The following is a 26,646-nucleotide window of genomic DNA, read 5'->3' on the forward strand; positions in this document are numbered from 1 at the left end:
CTTGAAATTCTGTACCTTAATGATTTAGTATAACTTTTTAAAAGCCCCTTGCTTAGATAAATGAAAATATGCATATTTTAACAAGCAATATACACTGTTCTCTAGTAATTAAAACTTTGCAGGCACCAAAACATATTCCACAATTGTGTAATTAGCAACCCCTTCCAAAACATAACACCTACTGCAGCAAAGGTGTTTATAACTATAGTTACATGTAACTGTAAGAAACACTTTTATGTGATAGTATTTCTTACTTGTACTGTACCATACATAAATAAAGTACTCTGTAATATTGAAAATATCACTTAGAAACTGTATAACCAATACACTTTTCTGTCAGGTCCAAATCAAATCCAGTAGAAAATGGAGAGCAAACTCCACGTTTTAAAAAAAAATAACTATCATTAATAATAATGAGAAGGATGTCTAAAGTAATTTAAAGCAGGTGACGCAGGTGACACCACATAGTGTGAAGTTCTCTCTTATCCTATTCCTCCTTGGAACCTTCCCCCAGCTCTTTGCTTCAGGATGCACATTAAAATTCCCAGGTTTTATCTTGATCTGCTCCCTATTCAAAAGGCAAGAATACTGTACGTACGTACACAAAGACTTGATGTGAAAGAGTATCCAGTACTTTTGGAAAAGGCATGGAAAGAGATACATTAAAAAATATGAAATTCTATCAAAAATAAGTTCTGGGAGGTACCTGACTTCTGTAGCAGCACAGAACTCTAGCAGGTATAAATGATGAATAATTGATGTGCGAGTCTAACTCTACAAGCCCGGTGGTAACACTTGTTATAATTTTGCCATCGCTTTTGTGCCATATTTTGGACATCTTGAAATATTCTTGCTCAGAAAGGTGAAATCTTCTGGGGTGTTCAGGGCAGATAAGTTTAATCTCTTGGCATGTAAGTAATGATAGCTCTATATTAGAACAGTATGGCTTTAATTGCACAGAAATCCCTCATGAAACATACTGTATCTAGTGCTGAGTAGCAGAAGCCCATCTCCACCCAATGGAACAAGAATCAGAGCACAACATCGTTTTTTTTGTTTTTTGTGGGATGTGATGCTATTCAAGACAACATAAGCATACTGCATGGTAATTACTGTTAAAATCATTGAGATAAAATGATCAGACAGTGAAAATCACAACAGAAATTTGGATGAGGGAGTCATTGATGCAAGAGCCAGCTATTCAAAATATTCAAGTGAGGTTTTTGTTTTTCAAACCAATCCTGCAGCATGTTGCTGTAAAACCACATTGTAGACATGATTTTGTCTGACAGACTTAACCAAGTGAATTTCAAAGTTTTTTGCTGCCTTAAATAAAAAAGCTCTGTATATGTTACTGCATATGCAGTATGTATTATGCATCTCGGAGTGATCATCTGGACAAGTTGTTTTCCATTTCAAATATTAACAATTATAATGGTGCCAGCTACTCTTTGGAGAGGTGAAAATTTTAACATTTAAGAAATTGAAACAGGATTTTTTTTTCTAATAAAGCTGCTGTCAGCCCATTTGCAGCTTGGTATCCTCAAACCTCAAACTTGCCGATCTAATGAGTGTGAAACAGCTGTCTTTGGCTGCTAATTTGACTTCATACAGTATACTGTACATACAGTAAAAGATGGAATGTGAAGTCTCTTCTGGCAGTACTCACCTCTTTAGAGTTGTGAAGGGGTAAGGGCTAAATAATATTAATTTTCATGTTTCACAGTACTGTAAGCATAGATATAAGAAATGAACATACTGTACATCACAGCCTTTACGTGAAGTCACTTCCACTAAAATAATTTTAAAATAGCTGGTTTAGTATTCTTATGGCAGCTGTTAACTGAAATTATGTTGTTCTTTCTGTCCTTAGAATTCTGGAGAAAGCTTTTATTTCATCATAACGGGAAAATTTGCTTCATTGTTAATTTTTTTTGGCAGACACCCACTGAATAAGTTGCATTTTAAAGACATTTCTTCTTTGTTCATGCCTAGACAGTATCTTGGCATGAGGGAAAATGTTGATCAAATTTAATCCTTTAAATTCAAATTCAATAATACACAAGTTTCTCTCGTAGCTGTACAGTGCATTGTACTTGTGTCTTTAGGTGCCAAAGCAAAAAAAAAAACACCTTTCAGAATTACTCTCCTCATGAAAAGACAGCAGTGCTCTCTATGTTGTCATCTTGATTCTTGATCTGTCGGACTCATTCTTTTGGGATGTGAGTGGTCTTGAGTTTGTAAAAAAAACTTTGCAGGGCATTTTATAGTACTTAACAGACCTGAATAGCACACTGGTTAGTTTTTACTAGTAAATGTAAATTTATCTACAATTACTTTATTAGAGATGTGTTTTACAATGTCTTTCCATCATTTTCCAAAGACTGAATGATAGTTGACTAATGGAGAATTGACTTTAATGCTCAATTACAAAAACATGTTACAGTACATGGGGCACTATCTGCTTGGAGCTTCTATATTATCCCCATGTTCACATGGGTTTCCTCCTGGTGCACTGGATTCGTCCCATAGTACAAAAGACATACTGGTAGGTTGTGTTCTGGGAAAAGTGGCCCAGGTGTGAGTATGCACATTTGTGTCTGTGTGAGCCCCGCGATGGACTGGTGTCCTTTCCAAAGTGTACCCTGCCTCGTGTCTGTTGCTTACCATGATATCTTCCAGCTCTCCAGTGAGACTAAATTGGATAAAGCAGTTAGAGAATGAAAGGATGAAGCATGTGAGCAGTTTTTATTGATTTAAAGAGCTGCCTCAGCTGCCTCAGCTAAAGCTGTGGCTTTAAATTATTGTTTGTTGTTTGAATGGATGCATCTGGAATTGGACTGGGTATTGTTTTAGCATGGTGGGAAAAAAAGAGTGGAGAGGCCTATTGACTGTGTGAATGGAAGATCATTAAAGTGGAAGATATTTGGTGATTGCATGTTAATTGAATGGGGTTTGGAAAACCTTTGTCCTAATGGCAGGTTGTAGAATGCTAATAGCTGGGTCAGTCTACACTGTGGTCTTTCATTGTGCATCACTGAGCCAGACACTTGAATCCTTGGTATTGTTCTTTATCACCATTCAAGGGTGGCAAGGGCAAGTACAAGGGCCAGGGTGATGGTACACATGTAAAAAGACTGTAGTAATTATATTTTTGTGATTTTGTCATTTAAAAGCCAGTAAATGATTCTGCTGTTCTATTTTATGTATAATTCTTTGGATAGTTCATTTTATCTGTGAGTTTTGTTTCTTTGAAGGCATTATTAAGTCAGGAACCAAGTGACAGCTTGGAGATAACTTCCTCTGCTGCCAGTAAGAGTGCATCTTTCTTCCTGTGCTAAACCTGTTTGCAATGTGATAAACTGAAGGTGACTCTGATAGTTTTGGAAGAAAGTGGATGTGGACCTCATATGTGTAGCTGCCATCCTTCTGTTAGGTTGGATATAACAGTACAGTAACAAGTTGATTAATAATTGCAATTCCAAAAGTGTGTCTGGAGAGGGTAGAAAAAGACAAGCAATTTTGAATTTAAAATTGAAACTTGATTGAATATTTTTGTTCTTGTAATGAAGTTTGCCTTTACTCTTACAATAAATGTCACTTACATATTTAACTTTTTTTTAAATGATTAGTTTGGCTATAAATGTACAGTGGTTCCTTAGAAGTAATCTTACCAATTTAAGTATTTGCTGTTGGTAAAAAACACAGGTTTCTGGAACTCCATGGGCACCTGTAAAACTACAGTAATACAAATTCACATTCATTTCACTAGAAATCTAAACTACTGTAGAATTTATAAGAGATATCATTGTAAAATAACTAAAATTACCATATTTTGTAACTTTATTTACCTATTGAATAAAACATAGCATATCAGTAGTTCTAACTGTGGTTGCAGAAAATTGTATTTAATCAAATTTAATGAGTTAATACATTTAATGATCTGAGAGTTGGAGTGTTGTTGGCTTGGTGATAAAAATGTAGAAACATAAAACAGGTTAAAGACAAGAGGGCTTATTATTTGTTATTTCTTGCTCATTTGGTTTCCAGTAGCTTAGTGTTCTAAGAATTCTTTGTATTCCTTTATTAATCATTTCTTCATAGACTCTTCCATCACATGTCCTGGAAGGTGGGTCAAGACTTCCACAATCTTCTGTCTAAAGAAAGCTCTCCTGTTTTTTTGCACTTACAGTAATTGCCACTTTATATTTTGTGTTGAAAATTCATACTGTGGTGATTCCCCTCAGGCCTCCCTTTCAAACAATTTTTTAATCTCGGTGGGTTCTTTTTTACCAATTAAAATGTATAAATTAGAATTCTTCTTTGGATTGAAAAGGTCACGCAACATTCATTGTTTAGCAGTTGCTGCTTTTCAAAAACTTAAGCTCACTTTGATGTCCAGAGACAGTGTAAATGTGAAGTTGGTTTACAGTATGCTGCGATTCAAGAATGAGAACTCTTGTTCACTAATTTGATGTAGAATGACCATCTTTGAACTGAAGTAATATTATTCATTTTTGTTTAAGTTAAAAAAAGCAATGAAGACTTTCCTACCTTCATAAAATTGTAAGATCATTTGCCACTTTCTGTTTTAATTCAAGCCAAAATTTTGCAAGCCATTAAAAATTGGGTAAATTTAGTTAATTGCGCAAACATTTATAACGATTTAAATAAGCACAGTATTTAACAGTAGAGAACAGTTCTTAAATCCAGAACACTTTCCTCTTTATTTTTCTGGTCTGTGAATAATGTACAGTATTAAATATTAATCAATGGAAGAGCAGTAGCTTATCAGAGGAGGTATAAAAAAAGGCATCAGATAGCTAATTATCTTTACTCCCTCATACAGACTGTATGAAACTTTTCCTCTTTCTGTGGTTAAGATGTTTCTTCAAGCATTTATTTTATTTATATATTTTGTTATATGGAAATTGTATATATGTAAAATTGAAGTCTGATGTCTTTTACAAAATGTTTTCAGACAAAACTAACCTTTTAGATACTGAGTTTACCAATTAAGACCTTCTGATGTCATTGTATTAATCACTTATCTTTACTGTCACTTCATATCTTTAGAATTTAGGGCATGATGAGTTGCATAAATCCTTTAAAAAGGGTGTGCTGTATCACCAGCTGGTTGAGTGTCCTGATTAAGTTAAATATGAAGGCTGCCCAGAAATTAGTACCCCACTTTATTCTTGGTTGAAATCTGTTTGATGACTCTAAAGTCGACTAAATACCGTAGGAGTGGTTTGCAACTCAGAAACAAAAAGAAGGAAATTTAAATCTTACAGCAGAGAAAACATTTTTTTTATTAAATGTGGGGCATTACTCTGTGGCCACTCTTGACATTTGGCATGCTACAATATTGATGTAATCTAAAAATTAATGTACTGTATCTTATCCCTCACCCTTTTGAAATAGTTTTCTGGCCACAGGAAGGGACTGTATATTTACATACTTTCATACATTTAAGGTTCTGTAAATAATGCAATAGGTGTACAAATTGCAGAAGTGTTTCAGATTTTTTTCTCAGAGAAAAAATTCTCTCTGTGGAATTTGTGAAAACCTTTTTATAACAGCGGGTTTTCTTAAACTCTTTGGTGAACCCCAGCTTAAAATGTAGATTGCCTTTTTAAATGTCCCTTTCCTTAGGCAATTGCTATAAACATTTTCACTTGTATATTTCATGAAAATTACAATAATAAAGGCAGTAATGGAAATTCTTTTGTCATTTACTTTGAAGCTTCATTAGAATTGTATTTTCCTTTTCTGACAGCAAAAAGCTCAGGAAATAATGAACCGGATAATTCAATTTAGTGGCTTTTTTTGTTGTTGTTCCTTCATTCCAAGTGTTTGAAATCCCACAATACTGTTCTCATTAAAAAATATTAATAAGACCCTCTGCACCCTTCTATTATAGATCAGATCAGTATCACCACTGAAAGAGCAAATGCAGGGCCTGTGAGTTACAGAACACACGTCCAGAATCTGCTGTATACTACAGGGAATGGTTAGATTTCAAATCTCTGTTCAGTGGATTTACGTTTGAACATGGCTCATAAACAGCATTGTGCACATCATGGCCATTTGAAGGAATTGATTTGTCAATTGATTTCATGTGGATTAGAGGTCTTCAGGATATGTTTTGTCTTAGTGCGTTTACTGTAGGAGAAACTACTGTAAATCCAGAGGTGTCTGTTTCTACTGACATTTTTATGGGATAGTGTACTGTCTAACCTTTTCAATCTAGAATACAATAACATCTTTCTAACATTGACCAAATTGACTCACCATGCTTTAATATTATACAGTCCTTCTGGCACAGAAAATGACACAGCCATGCTGTGATTTCTGCATGTTCCATCACTTGACTTACAGTAAATGGATATTTTGCTGCAGCGTGACATGTAAATTACACTGATCAGCTCCGAAACACCCTGTGCACTTTACCCGTGCAAAGACAGATCACCAGTTGAACATGCTGTTTGTGAATGCAAAGTATATTATTTGTTACTGAATCTCAGAAGTCATCTCAAACTTTGACGTCATCTTGGGTTCATTCTAACTGCATAATGTTGGCAGTAGCCTCAAATACTGTATGACAATTTCTGTGGGTTTGTCCATCCTTACTATATACTGTACGTTATGCAGGGAAACAAGACGGCATTGGGATAGCATTTAGTTTTATAAACTTTTTTTTGCATTTATTTGATCTCAAAAGGAATATGATATACTGTATTTTAATGTTCTACGGTAGATAATGCAAAATAACCAGAAACTATTGCTGGTTTTAATAACACTTTGTAATGCCTGGCAGATGCTACTCCAAGGAGTGTGTTTTCCCTATTGTACACAGCAGAGTGTGGTGCTGTCTATAGGAAGTATTGCTTAGTTTTACTGTCTGGCAGTCTAGTCTAGTATGATTATGGATGGTACTGTTTGTGTGTGTTTGATGGAAAGAGTGGTTAAAACTTGCGGAATGCTTGAATGGCAGCTCACAGGAAGCTGAAAATCCAAGCAGAGAAGTGGAATAGGCAATTAAGACTTAATTGCAAATGGTAAGGCCAGGCACTGCGTTCATGCTGAGAGAAGTCAGAGGCAAGCATGGTTTGGGGTTTTGGGTAACAGCTGTACCAAAAATAATGCTGTAGTAAAAAACGACATTATGCAGTACGTTTCTATTTATTTATAGAAATTTCTGTTAATCATTTTATTATATATTGGTCTGCTCTTTTTTACCATATGTAGTATTTACCTATTTTTCTCTTTTTTTCTGGCTTTCATATGCTAGTTGTATAAGATTTTTATACATTAACATATGTGCCACTACATTAGAAGAAAAAATAAAACCTTTATTATTTTTCTTTACTATGAGGTGCTTCATACCACTGATGGTGATTTATGGTTGATATCTAAAAGTACATCTTAAAATATAGTTTTAGAATTTTGAAAGAATTCTTTGGTTTCCTTAAGACCTATGGACATAAAAATAAATGGATTCATACATTTGTTCTATGTCAAGAACACACAACTTATCAGATATTTCCTACTCTTGTTTTGGGAAGACTTGCTCTGCCTTATGGCTCAGAAAAAAGATCTAGAACATAATAATGAAAGATGAGTTACCTGAGGGAGTTTCTTATCCTGGGTTTTTTCTCCTTCTGCACACAAAAGTTGGAGATGTGGGTGGGCTGTTGAATTCTGCACAGATAATTATTTCAAGAAATAATTCACAGTATAAGGTTGATGGATAGTCCCCAGTGTTTGGGTTTGAGCACCAGATGACTCCAGCATTAAAGACCACCTGGAATCTCACTGATTTCCCCTTCTCAGGCTGGGAAACCTCCAATTGAAGACCTCTTCACTGACCTTCGAGATGGGAGACGACTCCTGGAGCTCCTGGAGGGCCTAGCAGGCCATGAACTAGTGAGTCATTGCTGTTTCTTGCCATTTTCCATTATTGATACCTTTTAAGTAATTTCAAAGATTCTATCACAGTTACTTTAAACTTTGGAGTCTTAAGGCTTAATCTCTGTATATTGAGTAGGACCCATTTGTTCCACTGTGGACTGTTTGTAATACTTGATGTTGTGAGGACGCTGGTTGTGTGGAGGACGCTGGTTGTCTGGAGGATGCTGTTGTGTGACTAGTGTGATAAGTATGTGAGAGAATATTTGGCACAAGATGATTCTGTTGTTCCCCAGAAACAGAAAATGGATTGTAACTGTTGTTTGTCTGTCCTGGTATCTGTAGAGCCTTTATGTACTAGGTTTCTAGACATGCTGGGTTTGACGTAGACATAACATGTATTAATTGATACTGTTTGTGAGACTTTAAAAGCTTGATGGATTAATTTAGCTTGAATATGAATTGATGATAATAAAAAATGTAAAGTTAAAATATTTGTGAATGACTACGCCATACTATAGGTCTTTTAATTTTATTTTCAGTTGAATTCAACTTCACAAATAGATCTTTTTCTTTTCTGTTTTGGAAAATCTACAGTTTTCAATTTGAAATTGACACTTCACCATTTTGAACTTTTGACTAATTGTGTTTATTTACAGGCTAAAGAAAAGGGCTTTACTAGGGTCCACGCGCTCAACAATGTCAACAGAGCATTACAGATTCTTCAGAAAAATAACGTGAGTGTGAATTGTGGCAGGATCTTAGAAAATAACACACCAAAAACACAGCTGTAAGGTTTTAAAACACCCACATGCAGTCCAGGGAAAACAAGAACTCCAAAACAAGCCCATAAAACAAACGCCTAGGCTCTTCCTTGAGCAATGTCTTGCAGGTCTCAACTATCATATCCGGGGTAGCTACACTGCTTACAGGCCGCAAACTACAAAGTCATTCTCAAAACAGTCTCGCAGACTCGACCAGACCAGAGTCTCTCGCTCCAAGACTCTTCACAAAAAACTTCTAAACTTCTGTTCCCCCTCCAGCAGAAGGCATCCCCCAGACTAACGCTGGAGGCTTCCACTTCCTGTTATTTTTATAGAGTCACCTGACCAATTAGCTTCCTCCACGTGGTCAGGTGACAAGGCAGCAGCTCATCCCTTGAGAATCTGTGGAATGTGATCCTTATCGGGTCTGTGCTCTTCACAGGACATACAGTATAAATTTAGCCATATTGTGAAGAATCGCAATGAGCAGCTGCAGCATACAGTATGTCCTACTGTAGGAGATTGCACAGGTGATAATCATAGTCACATGTTGATTGCATATCCTGAGGTATAACAAGTTTTGATCAATATTAGATCATCTTAGGTTGGGGACATTCATGTTTAAAATTAAAAGTAAAGTTGATTTTCAACAAGTTTGGACTAATGCTGCAAATGTTATAACAAACATCCAATTTAACATAGATTATATTGTAATCGTTCTTATAAAAATGTTTATTTCTGCATATTATTTTAAATAGTAATTATATACTGTATGTAGGAATCAGCTAATTTTATAAAACTAGATAGAATATTAATTGATTTGTTTTTGAGTTTTTGTTTTTTAATCTTTTTGTACAGTATGTAGTTCATACATAAAGATTGGCTTTGTATTTTATTATGTGTAATATGTAAGTTTTACATGTGTCAATGAAATGTGCAGTAATTCTGGCATAACTCCTAGAGTAAAATGTCTGATTGTGATCTGAAAATGTCAGAAATAAAATAGATTAAATTAATTTCATTTACAATAATAAATAAATATGTTGGCATTTTAAGAAGGCAAATAATGCCAGAAAATATGAAGCTGACAAGAGTTTCTGTTATATGGAAAGCAAAGATGCAATGCTGTGGTACATTATTACGGTACTGCTGCTTTTCCTGCAGGTTGAACTGGTGAACATCGGAGGGGCAGATATTGTCGATGGAAATCATAAACTGACGCTGGGCTTGATCTGGAGTATCATCCTCCACTGGCAGGTCTGACACAGAGGCTTCCTAAACACCAAGGCATAACGACTGGGGAATGAGCTTAACGAAGTAGAATGAAGTGTTAATGAAGTAGAATGAAGTGTTAATGAAGTAGAATGCTTTCCGTGCAAGAGATAGTTAAATTGTGTACACATGTCTATATCAGCAGGGATATGCTATAACCAAAATTCCCCCACCGGGCCTTGATGATTGGAAGTGAGTCTTACCGTTGTTAGTCCTCTGCAGTTTTATTTAGTCTGAGGTCAGCATGTTAAAAAGGTCAGGGACAAAAGCCGATGGTTATTCACTCCATCAGAATCTTTTTAAATCCTCCACTCGTGACCTGGCTCTCTCATGGTTCCACCCTTCCAGGCATCTTTACAAAGCCACCATTAACACTGCGCATAGCAAAGTTCTGCTAACGTCCTGTTTCATATGATCATTTCGCCTAGTTGCTTTGTGATCATTTCTACAGTTTAAAAAATACAGATTCTATTAAACTGTGAAATTGATTTTATTAGTTCACTGATGCCAGAACGCAATACATAAGAAGGCTGTATGTACCGTAGGTATGAAGGTATGAATCTTGAAAACTAATAGATGGACAGAAGGTCAATGCAATGTCTTACAGTACATGCTTGATCACAATTGTCAGGGTTTCTTTTCACTTAGGTAATATACAGTAATTTTAAGAGTTTTATGTTGCCTAGTAGTTCTGGCTAGAAAAACAAAACTGTCTGGAAATTCACACCTTTATTTCATACGAGTTCTGTTTTTTTTTATCTAAGGGTTACAATAATGCCTATTTAAAGAAAATGGCTTTATGATTTTTGCATTCTGTAATTTCATGTTTTGTCTTTATAAATGTAGGAATTTGTCAAGTATTTTTCACAGAGGGTCACAGTACCCTGAGGCCTAACTAGCATCGAATGGATGCCAGTCCATTTCAGGGCATAAAAACGCACACTCACTCACACGTGCAGGGGCTATTCGGATTTGCCAGTTCACCTGCATAGCATAACTCTGAATTGAGGGAGGAAACTGGAGCATCTGGGACAGCCAGGTGGAATTTGTCATGCAATACCACATAGCCCCATTTTTATTTCTAAGGGCATCCGCTGTGACTGTGGCTTACAAAAAAACGGAACTCAGGGAGAAACGTGTCTTGCTTTCAGGTAAAGGATGTGATGAAGAACATCATGGCTGGACTGCAGCAGACAAACAGCGAGAAGATACTGCTCAGCTGGGTGCGCCAATCAACCCGTGACTACCAACAAGTCAATGTTGTCAACTTCACCAACAGCTGGTCAGATGGGCTGGCGTTTAATGCGCTTATTCATAGCCACAGGTAAACAAAGAATAATACAAGAGCCCCCACACAAAATATGACCTATCATTCATTATTCTTTATAGCACCCATATGTAATATCCCCCTTGTTAAGGGACCACATATTTTAACAGTCCTCCTGGAAATAGTGTAGTTGACTGGAAGATCAGACAACATTCAAACAGTTTAATGTTACAGCAGGCAGCATAAACTACAAAGCAGCCAATTAGGCTGACATTGTAGTTGTTACATTTATGAATACACATGAATTATTAAAGGTTCTCAGCAGACACAAAGGCGCAATATGTTCTGTTCAAGAATATACTGTATAATATATAGCAGGGCTTTCAGTCTGAGCAGCGCTGTAATAGGCTTCCCCACTATCACTGTAAATGTAGACATTATTGTTCCTTGTTTAGCATGAACAATTCTGGAAACCAATGTGATTTCACAGCACAGGAAACATTAAGTGTTAAGAAGCAGAGAGACTGAGCCTTTTTATAGCTTGTTTCAGAAGGTTAACTAATATGCTATTTAGAGTTACTGAAAGCTTAAAAAAACTACAATTTACTCCTAATACATGAACTTTAATAGAAAATGGAAAAATCCATACAAAAGGGTGATAGTCACAAATAAAAAAGTCCTTTAATTACCCAGCACAGTATTTGGGTATCGTTTATGTCTGCCTTGTCCATGTGTATTAAACAGGTGACCAGGGCATGTTGAATTTTGTGGTATGGAGAGTACCTGTTTCCCGGGTTATGGATATTTCATCCTGCTCCCTAGCCCAAACGTGCCTAGTTTCATGTTGAGTGAACTTTGATTTCTTTAGACTACTCTGTTTTCCATCAGTGTACTGTAACATTGCTGAGTTAAGGCTGTTGCTCTGTCTGACCAATGCTGAAATGTACTGAAGATAGATGCTATTATTTAATCAACATTGTACTTCTGCACTGTAGCTCCTTACTGCAGTATGTGCTGAGATACTAAGACTTCAGTGTGTCCTGAACTCCATATTTTAAGTGTTACCTGAAGGTCTAATTTCTAAGGCATCCTATCACACCTGCCCTTTATACATTTTACTGTCTCCATGTGGTATTTAATGTGGTCTTTAAGATTCAGCAGTTCATGAGTTCTTCTTGCTTCTCTTACAGCACTTTGTTTTATGAAAGCACTTACTGTATACAGTATGTAAAATGTAGAAGTTCAAATGCAAAAAAGGAATAGTTGTTTTAATCGTGGTAGCAGCAGCAATACAATAGTAGTCATCTTACTTAGGAAGTATTCAGAGAGGAACACAGGGGAGTGTATTTCTCAAAACAGTCTTCGCCAGAACCATGACCACAAAAGGCAGCCCCTACATACTGGCCATCTACTGTATATATTAGTCAGCCTGTCAAAGCAGAGTCATTGATCTGTATCATTCGTAATAGAGAACAGAAAGTCTAAAATGCTGTAGTTAATAATATCTTTCAATGTGCATCGGAACTGAAAGAAGCTTTCTGACAGCAGCTTGAGATCAATTAAATAGTTCAGAGTGCTGCCTTTCAAGATGTTGTCAGGCAGAGAAAAGACTGTCAATGTTCAAGACTTACCACCAAGGAAAAACATTAAAAATCGGTTAACAGTGGGCATGTCCGCTCAACCAGAACACATCTCTTCCGTAGATTGGCACGACTAAATCAACAAAAAAATCAAACAGTTTTAAATCAGTTGAAGGAATTATTATTTTTTTTTTAATCTGAACTCATGGGTTTTAGTAATAATGCCTTCCCCTTTCTGTTTATAGCTGTTTAAATTATTAAATCAAATTGTGAGCTAGTGACGTGGAAGTCTCTGAGCTCGAAAGAATCTGAGATGATTATCAAAGAGTAGAGTGAAATGTTAGGTTTTCCAATAAAATGTGTATCTGTGAAATAAACAGCATTTCTGCTGACAGCATGGGAAACTGAGCCCTGAAAATGGTGACATTGAAATAATACTTTCCTTCACAGTGATTTTAATATGGTTTTCTAAAACCTGTCTCTTCCCGTCTTGAACTGTACACAGTTCTAGTACCCTTTCAAATCAAGATAGACAAAATAAACCAATGATAGCCCCACCACTGACAGCCAATTACATCTGCCGAAAAACCATGTTGACAGACTGTGAGTCTTTGCCCACTTTTTCCTGGATACTGTACCTGTGTACATTGTCACTGGAAGAGCCTGAGCATGAACACTAGAAGATTCTGGAACATTAACGCTGAAAGTGAAGATATCAGTGCAAGCATATCCGATTCCTGAATTACCACACAGAGTAACACGGTACATCATCAAAGAATGAATTGTTTCCAAGTATAAGATTCACCTACCATGAATGACTGCAGAATGCATGAAATCTAAATCTGAAGCAAGAAAATCTCTCATTCTGTGTTATCTGTGTGTATGTTCAGGTACAAACACAAATTTCTAACTCTGAAAGATTAAAATAGTTGGGTTTTGTCAATGTTACCCGGAATACAGTTTATACTAGAAAATCTCCTTATTCGGAAACCACAATATTTTGTCAGGTAAAGAGAACAATCAGCTTGTCAGTGAAAAGATCAGTCATCTTATCAGGTATCTTCTATACAGTACTCCAGCATCATGCTACTGTAGATGACATACTGTATTAAAGCAGGATTCGTGACTTATAAAAACTTACTTTTGTAAAACACAATAGTTTTAATAATGTGTTTTCCATAACTACACATAAATCCTGTCTATGCCTTGACAACATCTTCAGGACCTCCTGTGGACTATGATTCAGTCTTGCCTCATGTAAGATTTGTTCTTGCTTTGGATCTGTGACGTTGCACTCCCTGGACCTCTATTTATAGGACCATAATTTCAGAAGAAATTAATGCAATCCATGGAGAGAGTTGATTGGATTAATGATCATGCCTCCTCATGTAGGCCTGACCTCTTTGAGTGGAGCAGCGTACTGAAGCAGCAGTCTGCCATTGAGAAGCTGGACCATGCTTTCAGCACTGCCAAGCAACACCTGGGCATCGAGAGACTGCTGGATCCTGAGGGTAAGAGCTTTTGTTCCTTTGTATTCTCCAAAATACATTGCTGATGCGCAAGACATGATGATTAGATACTAGAAACTGGCTTTCTAATTGGTGCAGGTTACAGTAAAATTAGTCCATGCATACTAGATTCCCTGAAGGACATTAATCCCCCAAAAGGAAATGCAATAGATTGTGTTCCTAGAAGTTTCTAAAATGAATTGTTACTAAGTACAATATTCATCTTCCATGAAATGCTGTAGGATAGAAAATAGAAAAGAAAAGAAAATCTCACACCCTGTGCTTCTTTCATTTAGGTTCAGGTACAAACACAAATGTTTAACTTTGAAAAATGAAAACAGTGTTTTTTTTGGTTCCTAATACAGTATAACCTTTCATACTAGCTTTGAAGGACAAAGGAAAAACCGCTGACTTTAACAATACATGGAAGATGTACTGTTAGAATAATGTGCATTCTTTTGCCCTTGTGAAGGTTTCAGCAACATATTTTCTACTTGTGAATGAATAGATCCATTGTCTTTTTTGTTGGTAATCCAGTATGTGCACAGTACAGTATATGCTGTTGCTCTCCGTAATGTCAGCTGTAGGGAGGTGGCCTGTATATTTCTAATCTAAGCACACAAAATGAGGCTACATCCCTGGTGTGTTTCAGAAGTAGCCTTATTGGCTTAGCAACACATTATATGGGTCATTTTAACAATTCATTGGACAGATTGTCATATACAGGGAATACATATTGTCACAAATGGGGGGTTACGAAACTGGTGAACATCAGGAATTGACCGAACAGTTTAGTCAATCAGTGAAATAATAATTCATAACCCCCAACTCGTACATGATTTTAAATGATCTACCCGAGCGGCTGGTATAACTAGAGGCACGTTATTCTTTATTCTCTGACACAGCTTTGTTGAGAAGAGTAATAATCCAGGCACACTTCGTCAAAACCAACATTTATTACAATAATCTACACAAGACACAAAACATACAACATGCAACGTTACATTATATTAAGTATTTACAGACAAGGCGTTTCAGAGGCCTTACATTCAGGTCACCCAGAAAACCCCAGACTGCTACTAAACACTAAACTCTTAATATGCCTACAGGGGCCACACAAGAGATGAGCTGCCTTCTAACTAAATACAAAGCAACCTGCAGTTAAATCTCTCTCTCTGCACCCTGGATGCCACAAAATAAATGGGAGCCTATATCCCTATCCATAAAATGCGCCATAATTAGGAATGACATTTCTAACTGAGGTATCTTTTACCAAGGAAACACAAGTTCCCTAAAAACACAGAAAAGCAGGCTCTAACAGGGCTTAAATACTTAGCTCCAGGTCTGGTTTGGATGATCAAGAAGTACAGTAGTGTCTGTCGCTTGGCACAAGCTTCAAGTTCCAACTCATGCGGACTCCTCGACTTGTTTCTCCCTTCTTCCTCCCCTCTCTTTTCTGCTCTTCATGTGATCTTACATTGTCTCTTTCTGTGCTGCTCCTTGCCAATCATTAATCCACAACTTCCCTAGGTACTGTATACTAAGGTAAACATTACCATGGGACCCCCCAGACCTCAGCAAACATCCTCTCTCCTTTCAAGTTAGAAAAATTTACTCTTCACCAGTGTCACAAACGTTACCTAAAATCTAAGAGACACTTCTCAGTCACTCAAAGCTGTAAAAATATAATATCCGAAGTTTGTAACTATAAGAACAGTTTTTGCTTCTGCGAATTGGCCAACCTGACCAATATCACTCAACTTGTAAACCCTGTTATTATAGACCCTCCTTGTGGACCACTCGAAGTGTCATTTTTCAAACCCTCTTGTTACCAAGGAAGATATTTTTCCATCCAAATTATGCCAAATACAAAATGTTTATGAAAATATTCTATAATATTCACATTCTACAGGTATTTACTATCCATATTTTATCAAGACAGACTGATGTTTTAATGGTAGTTCTCAAGCAGTCAGTAGAATTTTTTTTTCCTTAATGAACAATGGCTGTATGAACAAGACATTATGTAAATTATAGTGTGCCATTGTCCCTAATTTGTAGTGCTCACAGGCCAATTGGTATATTTCTGTTACTGGGCATTCACTACAGTTAATGAGGCAGTATAAATGGATAAGCATGGCCTTTTTCAAGCCATTTATTGACTCTGGTTGGATACATTTTAAAACTGCCTTTCCACCCGACTTTTGTTTTGTTCTCCCCAAAGAGTCGTTATCCCATTGGAAATGTAAACAAATTAAAATGCTTCACAAATCTTGTAATAACATCACGCTTTTCTTAAAATTGTTTTCAATTTTGAAACACTATGAAATTATGATGCATGAAATAAAGCTACAGTATACAGTGTACTGTAGGTGCAATGTTTATTTAAACAGTTCGTGAGCCATTTACTGGGTTAATTTGTGGTGTAAATAGCAAAACAGTCCCCCAATCAAACAAACATGTATGTTAAAACAGAGCTGTACATCAATTCCAAATACCTACAAATAAAATAAATAGTATCAAGCTCACAAAATGTACTAAAAAAAATTAAATCCGGCAAACAAACAATTCACTCAAATGGTAGAAACCATTTCCAAAACAGAAACCATTTTACCTCTAAAATGTTCTCATGCCACATTATAATATTGTATCACAGAACAATAAGGGGGCGAGTCATTATCTGCTGTGCCAGTTGTGGAGTTAATAAATTCAGCATAATGTATCAGGTTAGCTTAGGATTACAAATACAGAATCACCACAGTATGTGTGTAGAGGGTAAGGATGTCTCTGTTCCCAATAGTCAAAACTGGTAAAAAGGAATCTTTCTATGAAAAAAGATATCGAAATGATGCAACGTCTGTAATTTTACAGTACTATACCAAGGAAAGAAACGCAAGCACTATAGAGAGGAAGGGTGCAGGAATTCTGAAACTCAATATGACACCAAGGCTCGATTTACCTTTTTTAATTTGTTCCTGGAGCCTCTCCTTTGCAGTACAGGAACCTGGGTCACATGTGCAATTTTAAATAAAAAAGACAGCAATACTATATGTTGACATATAATGTGTGATATCTTTATTTAAATTTGTGTTCATGTTTTAAACTCCATGTCACATTTTTTTCACGTGCACGGTAATACTGTAGGTCTCAGTGCATGAAGTTACAGAACTGATGTCACCTTACTCTGAATTTTACACAGTGCAGAACCTTTCTGTGTGGCGGAGTTGGTCGCAGTCTGGGGAGTGTTCAGAGCCTGTGTGCCAATAAGATCGAATCCCAGATGGGGCACTGAGATCTTCACCCATCACACACACAAGGTTTAACAGAATCATCCACATAGCCTAAGAGCGCTTCTCATTTAGAAAAGTGACAAAAACAGTCTCTGGATTAGAGGTTTACTGTAATGTACTTCGCAACTGTGGTACACAGCAGGTACAGGGACAGATGTGTGTCTGTGCTCTTCAGTACCTTCTAAGTAAAATAGTTTTTACCATTAAGGATTTTACAAAAAAATATAATGAATTTGAGTTGAAAATTGTATGACATTTTGCTCCTTGGACACCTGAGGGGGTGGGCACATTCATCTTGTGCTTTGCTAATTAAGAAATGTTATTGATTGGCAGCCTTGTAGCTTCCCAGAAGTGCGCTAGCAAATTTATTTTTTGTGCATTATTGAGTATTTTTTAAATGTCCATTGATACTGTACATGCTTCCATGGTAGACACACATTTTCGGTTTAAACACACACAAAAAATGCTATTGAGGTCAGTTTGAAAGTCAGCTCATTCCCACTCATGGCTGAATGAAACATTTATCATCAGAGGTCACACTAGCATTTCAGTACATCCTTTCTTCCACTAACTACATTTTCTCTGAAAGCTTTGTTTATTATGTCTCTGCAATGTGGAAGGAACAATAGGTAATTCATCCACATATCTCTTTGACTGTGTTGTGAAGTTTCCAGCTCCCATTGTATACCAGCCATATTTCATACTGCAAGCCAAGATGACTTTGATTTTATTTTGTATTTCTTTTTGGAATCAAGATAGTGGAATTGGAGTGTAGCCTGGAGGTACAGCTAAATATACTGCATGCAATCTTGGAAGCAAAGTTCAGCACCATGTATAGTTACCTATGTGCGTTCAGATGAGTGTGTTACTGTGAGACAAAATGTTCTGCTGGCAGTTCTTACACAGCTCTGCCCTAATGGAATAATGTTTATACTATATTTGTTAGGTTGATGACAAATATATGTACATATTATAGTAATATAAAGGCTGCAGGATTTATCCTGAACTGCTGATTTACTGCATTGACTAGGGTCATTCAGCCTGCATATAAATGTCATTCAACAAGACAAAACATTGATGAATATTGCAAATGCCACTCTTACACTGTTACAGACAATGTGGTTTAGGCTTCAGAGCACTGTAGTTACACATGGCATATGCTTCTTAATGTTGCCCCAGGCATGACAGGCATCAAGTTGAGTGAGGCAAAAAGTCAACTAATTAACCACTTTGATTTCTTGCCATTTAGTAGAATTTATAAAAAGGTGGAAAGCAGACTGCAGTATACTGAATGTCAAAGAATAAATAAAAAACCTATCTTGAATGCATTGTTGAGGTCAAATATAACTCTGAAAAATACACTGTATAGTTTAATAAGTGTTCCCTGTATATTCATGTCTGTGGTGTCCTTCTCAGGTGTTCATGTTTGTTGAAAAAAAGTATTTATTTTCACCAGCAAAATGGTTCATCCAAAATTACATTGTAATAAAGTGCTATTTGTGTTTGGTGGTGATCAGTAGTCAGTGGCTACTGCTGACTGTTGTTTAAAATTGTGCTCTTCTTTTTGAACAGGAAGAATCCACTATACAGTATCTTACATTGGAATTAGGAAAGATGCAGTGTTGCTATAGAACGTGAGACTTTCTCCGGAAGCTTATACTCACCTCTTTGGTGGGTCAAGCTTCAGAGAAGACCCTGAGCTAACAGAAACATCATACAGTAACTTCGTAACTACAAGGCATGAACGTACAGTATGTTGTTAGCACTACTGCTTGACATCTCATGGAGGCCCCGACTGGATTCTGTTTGTGTGAAGATCGCTTGATTTCCCTGTGTTTTTTGTGGGTTTCCATCTGGCACTCCATTTTTCTCTTTTTTTTCAAAGACATCCAGATTAGGTTGGGTGGCTACTCTGAATGGTCCCTTTCTGGAGTGGGGGGTTCATATTTGAGTTTTTTGGGAGAATTGGCTGTAAGATAATGTGCTGTAGATGCAGATGGCCTTGTGTCATCTTTGGACTTTCAGGTGCTCGAATGTTCTGTTTGCATAAATACTATTTTGAGGTTTTCAGTGCAGTTTGTTTTCTCACTAGCCCCGCCTTGTTTTACAGTATTAAATGTTTTATCTTGACTTTGAGTTTTCTTTGCCACTCTGCTGAATGATAATTGTAGAGTGTGGCGTAAGTCGCCGTTGACAGTTTTTATGGCATGACACATAGCATTGTTTGCTTAGCTTTGGTCCAGTTCTTTTACTTCCAGGATCCTGTAAGATATATTTCTGGTGGTTGTATTCGGTATATTTGCTTTTTCTATTTTATACAGCATGCATATATGTTTTCAAATTAAACCCTTTTGCTTTTTGCCACATATCTACAGCTGTAATCTGCAGCTTTGTGTCTCCCATGTCTGCTTCAGCTCATGTTGAAGAGGGATGTCTTAAAAACATATTAATGAACAAGTCCAATTGCTTCAGGAGGATGTCTAGAACAGCTGTTGTCTCTGAATTTCGAATGTGGAGAGACAATTAAGTAAATAAAGAGGTAGAACATAAACATATAAAGTACATAAAAACAGCAGGGAGGCACCAATCATAAGCCTGTTATAAAATGTAATGGTTGCAATTCCAATATGTAAATCTTAATTTCTAGTCTAAGAAAAAAACAAATGGCAAAACTCATTGTTTTCCTTATCACCTTCAGTTTTACTGTTCTTATGACTTTAATTTATTCTTTTTCTTATTGCACATTTAACACCTCCAGAGTTCAAATTAACAGTTAAAAAATGTCAAATACAGAATGCAAAAATCAATACAAGGAGGTATAGAATCATACTGTATGTCAAATCCAGTGTGTTAGGAGGTTGTTGTACTTTGTTTCTTTCTAAAATTAAACTTCATATAGAGGATTATAGACCACATCTATAGGGACAGAAATAAATCCTACACTGAAATGTATTCTTTGTTTCGATTCCTACATCTATGTATACATTTTTTCTTCCCAAATACTTCTGAGAGTAGGCTGAACAAAAATTCCTAGAGATCCACATTTAGTTCCAAGACATTCCAAATAATATAATACCACTTTGTCTTCTTGTTATTACACAGTACAAGACCTTTGCATTTTGAGAGATAGCACAGACCATGAATTAGTTACAGGAACTTTTAAGTAGCTTTGCTGAACATAACTAAAAAGATAATGGGAAAGCATTGTACAACTGTAGAAATTGACAAAAATCACAAAGAAAACCAAATATTATCTACATTAATGCAGGAAGATCTGTCTCTTTATTCCTTGCTGTAGCTGGTAAATAGATACAGTAATCAGGTCTTCAATAGGCATCTGATTAAGTAAACACTGGGGACACCTGTTCAAGGACAGTACACTTTGTACTAAACTGTCTCTAACTATATAAGAACATAAGAAAACCTGCAATTGAACTGAGATCATTCAGCCTATCTTGCAGCTTATGGATCAAGAATCTAATGTAACAGCAAAACTTAATCTAGCCTTTATGTATGAGTATTCAATTTAACAACTAAAATGCACCATGCATATTTAAAGTTTTACTTAATTACAGTAGTTATTATGTATACATATTGTACAATAACACTCTCATTTTGAAAACAATAGAATATCAGCTTTGGAAAGGGAAATAAAAACCTACTTGTTTATCCTTGCAATTTACCTTAGAAATATAAGTATAAAACTTAGGTTATTCTGTTTATTCTAACTGTAACAGACAAGATTGATATGTTTTAATATTACCGTATAATAATTATAGATAGTTTTTGTTGAGAAAGATCAGAAGTCACACATTTCACATTGCCAGATCTGTAAAACAGTTATTGTAAGTTATCAATACCTGTTGTATCCACCATGAGCCTAAATAGAATCTAAGAACATAACATTTTGGTTTTAGTTGTAAATGCAGTTCCCTGTAGATTTCACTTGTGTCCTTGGCTTGTGTTTCATTGCTGGTTCTGAAGAAGTCCATTGTGCTGACTTTGTCAATCCTCTTGGTTAGTTTGAAAACCTGAGTAACAGTAGTTTTCCTTGTAATCCTCTGTGTTCAAGACTGAATGTGACTAAGGTTTCTAAGGACTAAAGGTTCTTCGGTAACTGTGGACTAAAATTGTACGAAATATTGCACAAAAAAAGACAGGTACCCTGTATGTTATAAGGTGGCTTCTAGATGTGTTCATTGCACAACATAACAGGTTTTACACACTGAAGTAATCATTGCTATCTCGTAATTATGAGATAAGGGGGGAATTTTTTTTCCCTTGGTGGCAGCAATGCGTTTCCGTAGCTTTGCATTTATCTACATTTAGTCTGCCATGATGTTGACCTAATCTTGAATTTTGTCTAAATCTTGTTGAGTTTCTTTTGATGATGTTTGATAATCCTCCTGTTATGGTATTATCCACAAACCTGACTATTTTATTAACTATAGCAGAAGATAGATTATTGATTAAATTAGGAAGAGCAGTGGTACTAGTACAGATCCCTGTGGCACTCCTCTGATATAACACCAGGTTTGTGCATTCACACCTCATGTGTATTTTATTTCTGATTAACCATCTCCTGATCTAAAGACATGTATTACCTTCAGTGACTTCTGTCTGCAAATTAAGAATTTAATCTTTAATGAGGAACTAAAAAAAATCTGAATATCTAAATATCTCATATCACATGTTCTGTTTATTCCTATTACTCCAGATGCTTGTTCAAAGAATTCAAACATATTCAATAAACGACTTTCTAACTAGTTTTCTAAATTCAAGTTTACTATCTTTTAGAATAATATTATTACAAAGACAATTCTCTAGTTTAGTCTTAATTGTCCTGCATGTTAAAGCTCATAGGTCAGTACTAATATTAAATGCTTGTCATTTTAAATGTAATTGAAATTTCAGAAATAATGCTTTTCAATGTGCAGTAGAGTTAATTCATATAGTAAAGTGGCTCCAAAGCTCCAATACCCACCTGCCAACATTAAAATCAATGTTTGTCAAAACCCTAAAAGTTGCAATTGTAACACTATGTACTGTATACTGGTAGTGAGCAGGTTTTTTTCTGTTATGAAGACTTACAAAGTCCTCATGGAGCCTGAAACTCATTTTAAAGATATGGTCCATCCTTATGATGAGGTCTTCTTGTGAGTCTCTGGAATATTTTGATTATTTTTCTGTCGCTCTGCTGATTATATGTCTGTGGACTGCACCTCTCAGTCTCTAATGGATTCTTTCTAGAAATGCAAAAAGACAGGTTTTGCATAGCCATGCTTAATTGCTAGTAATTGCCAGCTGCACCTGTCATGTACAGCTGACAATTACCCAATTAGTGTTCATAAGGATATCTCTAAAATCAGCCTATCAGGAGTAGCGTGGACAGTCCTGTTGGTTGGCTACTACAAGACAACGAATGTGAGCTGCAAGGTTTGCTCAGAGAGGGAAAGGAGAAAAGAGGAATGAACGGGGGTGACTTTCTCATGTCTGTCTTTTCTAAACCATTTAGTGACAATGAAAACGTTGCTCAGATTGTCATCTCCAGAAGATACGCTTTTCCTGGATCCAGCTGGGATCCCTGAAGCCAAAATAATGCTAAAATATTACAGGATTTGTAAGTCTTATAATACTCTTGATTCTTTCTCAATTAATGGAACACACAAAAACAGATTAGAGAAAACCCATAAAGGATGCGATCTTACTGGTGAACTGACAGGCCTGATGCTGCAGAGATCTTCAAAGGCAATAGGACACATTTGAGTCATCTCCAAATGATAAGAAAGGACTTTTCTCTCCCTGAACCTTATTACACTCTTCCTATCTTTTGATTAAATATTTGTTTACTGATTATCCTTGGTTAAATAATCTCAAGGAGGCAGCGGCTATTTTCATTTTCGTTCTGCTAGCAGATTGGGGTTTTCGGCACTGAGTACTGAACACTAGCACAAGCCTTATAGTTCTAAGAAAGGTGGATAGATTAATTATTTTCCATTCTGTGTGAGTTTTATAAAAGGGGATATGCTTAGCAGTTGTCCTGGAAAAAAAAAAACTGTTGTGCCACAGGGAATAAATATCTATGAATATATCTATAATATGTATTGCAGTTAAACATAGTGCAACACAAAAGCCAATGATTTAATCCTAATTTAGTGTAAACAGCTTCAGTTGCCTTTATCCTTGATTTTGTTCCATACAATAAAACTGCTAATAGGCTGCATATTTATGTTCTCTTCAGTGGCCAACGACAACACCTTATGATAAATGTGCATTTATTTGTCTCTCAGCTGCTGTGTAGACCGTATCAAAATACCTTTCTGACTTAGTGAGGTGGTTAAATCACTGCCTATAAAGTAGTTCACACTTAATTCATTTTAGACAGGTCTGCATGGAGACAAACATGCTTATAGCAGAAATATTTATGCGAGAAACTTACAATTTGGGTAAAGCAAGTTTGATTTATTATGCTAGTCATATGCTTCATAAGGCAAATAATAGCTCCACAGTAAATTAAGTAATAGTGACCTGTTATAATTGTTGGCATTATTGTTTTTTTTTTTAATATGAGCTGCATTGAGTCAAACACTCATTATCTTTTATGCTGTAACTGAGAACATGTCTAATTCTAAATATACATTATGATGCATATGTAATGAATTTCCAGGAAATAACAATGTTTATTTTAAATGTGCAAAGCAGAAAGTTCTTACAGGTGACAGATTCTAATTAATATTCATCCGAAGAAAAAAATTGAAGCAGGTCACATTTTAGTTTTTTTTTTCTCTTTGCATTTCAAAACCATGATTATGTTTATGCAAATGACTAGATGTGGAAATAGTTGGCTCATTTAAACCTGCCTTGCGGGCAGTGTCAGGGGAAATTGTTTTAATTATTATTACTCTATGTTTATGTTTATTCAATTTTTCTTTCTTAAAAATATTATTACCATATACATCAAGCTACCATTAACTCTTTCGATCTTAGAGAAATCTGCTTAGTGGTTACCATCGTATCCCACTTGTGATTCTACTTGTCCTGCCTGCTTGTTTAAAGCCACTGAAATCTGGTTGTGTATATACATTTCATTAGTGCAGATGTTTATAACTTTTAAAATGTAAAAAAGATTTTAATGAGTATCTTTCATGCCTTATGCAGACTGTCTTTAAGCTGTATTCCAATTGAAATCTTATGCCTTTCAAGCTATTTTTCCTTCCTCAGGTAATACCAGAAGCATTTATCAGTATGTGCTCCTCAAACACAGTAACTGCAATAGATGCACATAAAGTAACATGATTTACTTGCATTAAATACAACAAACACAGTGAGAGTGTCCCGATGTTTTACCTTGTGCTTCTGTGCAAATGTTTAACAGGACCTGATCAATTATTCATCCAGTCCACATCCAAGTATAAAATTGAGAAAATGCATACTGTATGTAGTACTGTACTTTCATGAGACAATTCTGCTTTTTGGCTTTTTAAATGTTTAGCAGTAGGAATTAAGATGCTGCAGCAGCAGGGGATTATCTTCCAGGCTGCCCGGGAGTTTGTGAAAATGTGATCTCTACCTGAGCAACACTTGAACTGTGAGGTACAGTACAAAAATGAGAATGACAGCATTCATACAGAAATCACTCAAATAATGTGGGTCCAGTTTGACTCTCTCAAGATAAACCCTTTGCCACTGGCTCTCATGGGATGAATGAAGCAATGTTCTTAGTCTGAAAGGAACTTATTTTGCTTCCCCTAAAAAACAGATGTAGGTCTACGTATGTACCTGTATAAATGCAAGATGAGAGACACGGAGCTTGAAGATACCAACTATGAAAAATAATTAGGATTTGATGTGAATTTAAGTAAAGTAATAAAAAGACCAAACTTTTTGCATAGAATTAGCATCAAGGCAAGTTCAGTGAAAAATGTTTAGGGAATTAGAAGAGCTTATTAAGGATATTGTGTAAAACATAGCTAACACATTACAAAAAAAAGATTGCTACTGGATGCATCCCAAAACATGTGACCTTGGTTTGTAGTAGTGGCCTGTACTAACTAATACAATTCTTTTTCCAGAGTCTTGAACTAAGATAGTTAGGAACTGGCCTGATCAAAGTATTCAGATTCTTCAATGTTGACAAAAGTGAGGCCAATGGCATTATAGAATTCTTGAGGATCAACAGTGAAACACAAACCAGACAACACAAGTGGAAACTCATTATTTTAAAACTGAGAACACAAGGCTGTTCTTTATACTGTACAGAAATAAGTATTTTGGACTGAGCTACTCAGCCATGTCGTTGCAGCTGTTGACATCTTTCAAGAAACAGATCGATTGTAAGCTTGGATCAATCGATCCTAGCAACCAAATATCCTAAATGACCTGAATATCCTTCTCTTTTTTGTAAACCTTCTCCTGTTCATGAGATTCATTTCCAGTTATTCCATATCATAATCATTTTTTTAACCACCATGCTTGTAACGGAATGTCAAGTTCTACACTCAAATAATGCAAAAAAAAGGAATACTTGACTTTCCCTACTTGCCCATATTCAACTTATTGATTTAAAGAATTGTCTATGACAAAAGAAAATAAATTCTCAGCACTTTCTGCTGTTCCTCTTTAAATCACCACACCATAAATAAAATTCCATTATACAGTGCACGATGCACACATGCTACTGACTGTATGGAGGTTGCTTCAGATAAAGATGTCATTCAGAAAAATTAATGTTAATAATAAAACATTAGGTATCTTAGCTTGGACATTTGAAGTTATTCCTTCTTGACTATAATTCCCAGTTTTGAGAAGTTCTTTATTGAAGTACAAAGCATAAACATTTTATGAAGGAACAAGTAATAGATTTATTCCATGCTGAAAAAAAGAAGAAAGAGAACACAACATTTCGGCCGTGGAGCCTTCTTCAGGTGTCAAACCTGAAGGAGGCTCCGCGGCCGAAACGTTGTGTTCTCTTTCTTCTTTTTTTCAGCATGGAATAAACCTATTACTTGTTCCTTTGCAGCCTACGCATGCTGACGCAGCTACCCACCTGAACAT

General features: G+C 36.0%; 1 protein-coding gene across 14 annotated transcripts in view; it reads left to right on the forward strand.

Moving 5' to 3' along the window:
• The window catches only part of dmd (dystrophin), a 726,399-nt gene that overhangs the window by 198,122 nt on the left and 501,631 nt on the right, over positions 1–26,646 (forward strand). For all 14 annotated transcript variants that reach the window (XM_015364174.2, XM_015364177.2, XM_015364182.2 and 11 more), the window contains exons 3-7: positions 7,837–7,929; positions 8,571–8,648; positions 9,840–9,932; positions 11,099–11,271; positions 14,187–14,305. In XM_015364174.2, coding sequence (XP_015219660.1) covers positions 7,837–7,929; positions 8,571–8,648; positions 9,840–9,932; positions 11,099–11,271; positions 14,187–14,305 — 556 coding nt within the window. The remainder of the gene's footprint in view (positions 1–7,836; positions 7,930–8,570; positions 8,649–9,839; positions 9,933–11,098; positions 11,272–14,186; positions 14,306–26,646) is intronic.

The sequence above is a fragment of the Lepisosteus oculatus genome, chromosome 15, assembly GCF_040954835.1.
Source record: "Lepisosteus oculatus isolate fLepOcu1 chromosome 15, fLepOcu1.hap2, whole genome shotgun sequence".
Taxonomy (NCBI): Eukaryota; Metazoa; Chordata; class Actinopteri; order Semionotiformes; family Lepisosteidae; genus Lepisosteus; species Lepisosteus oculatus.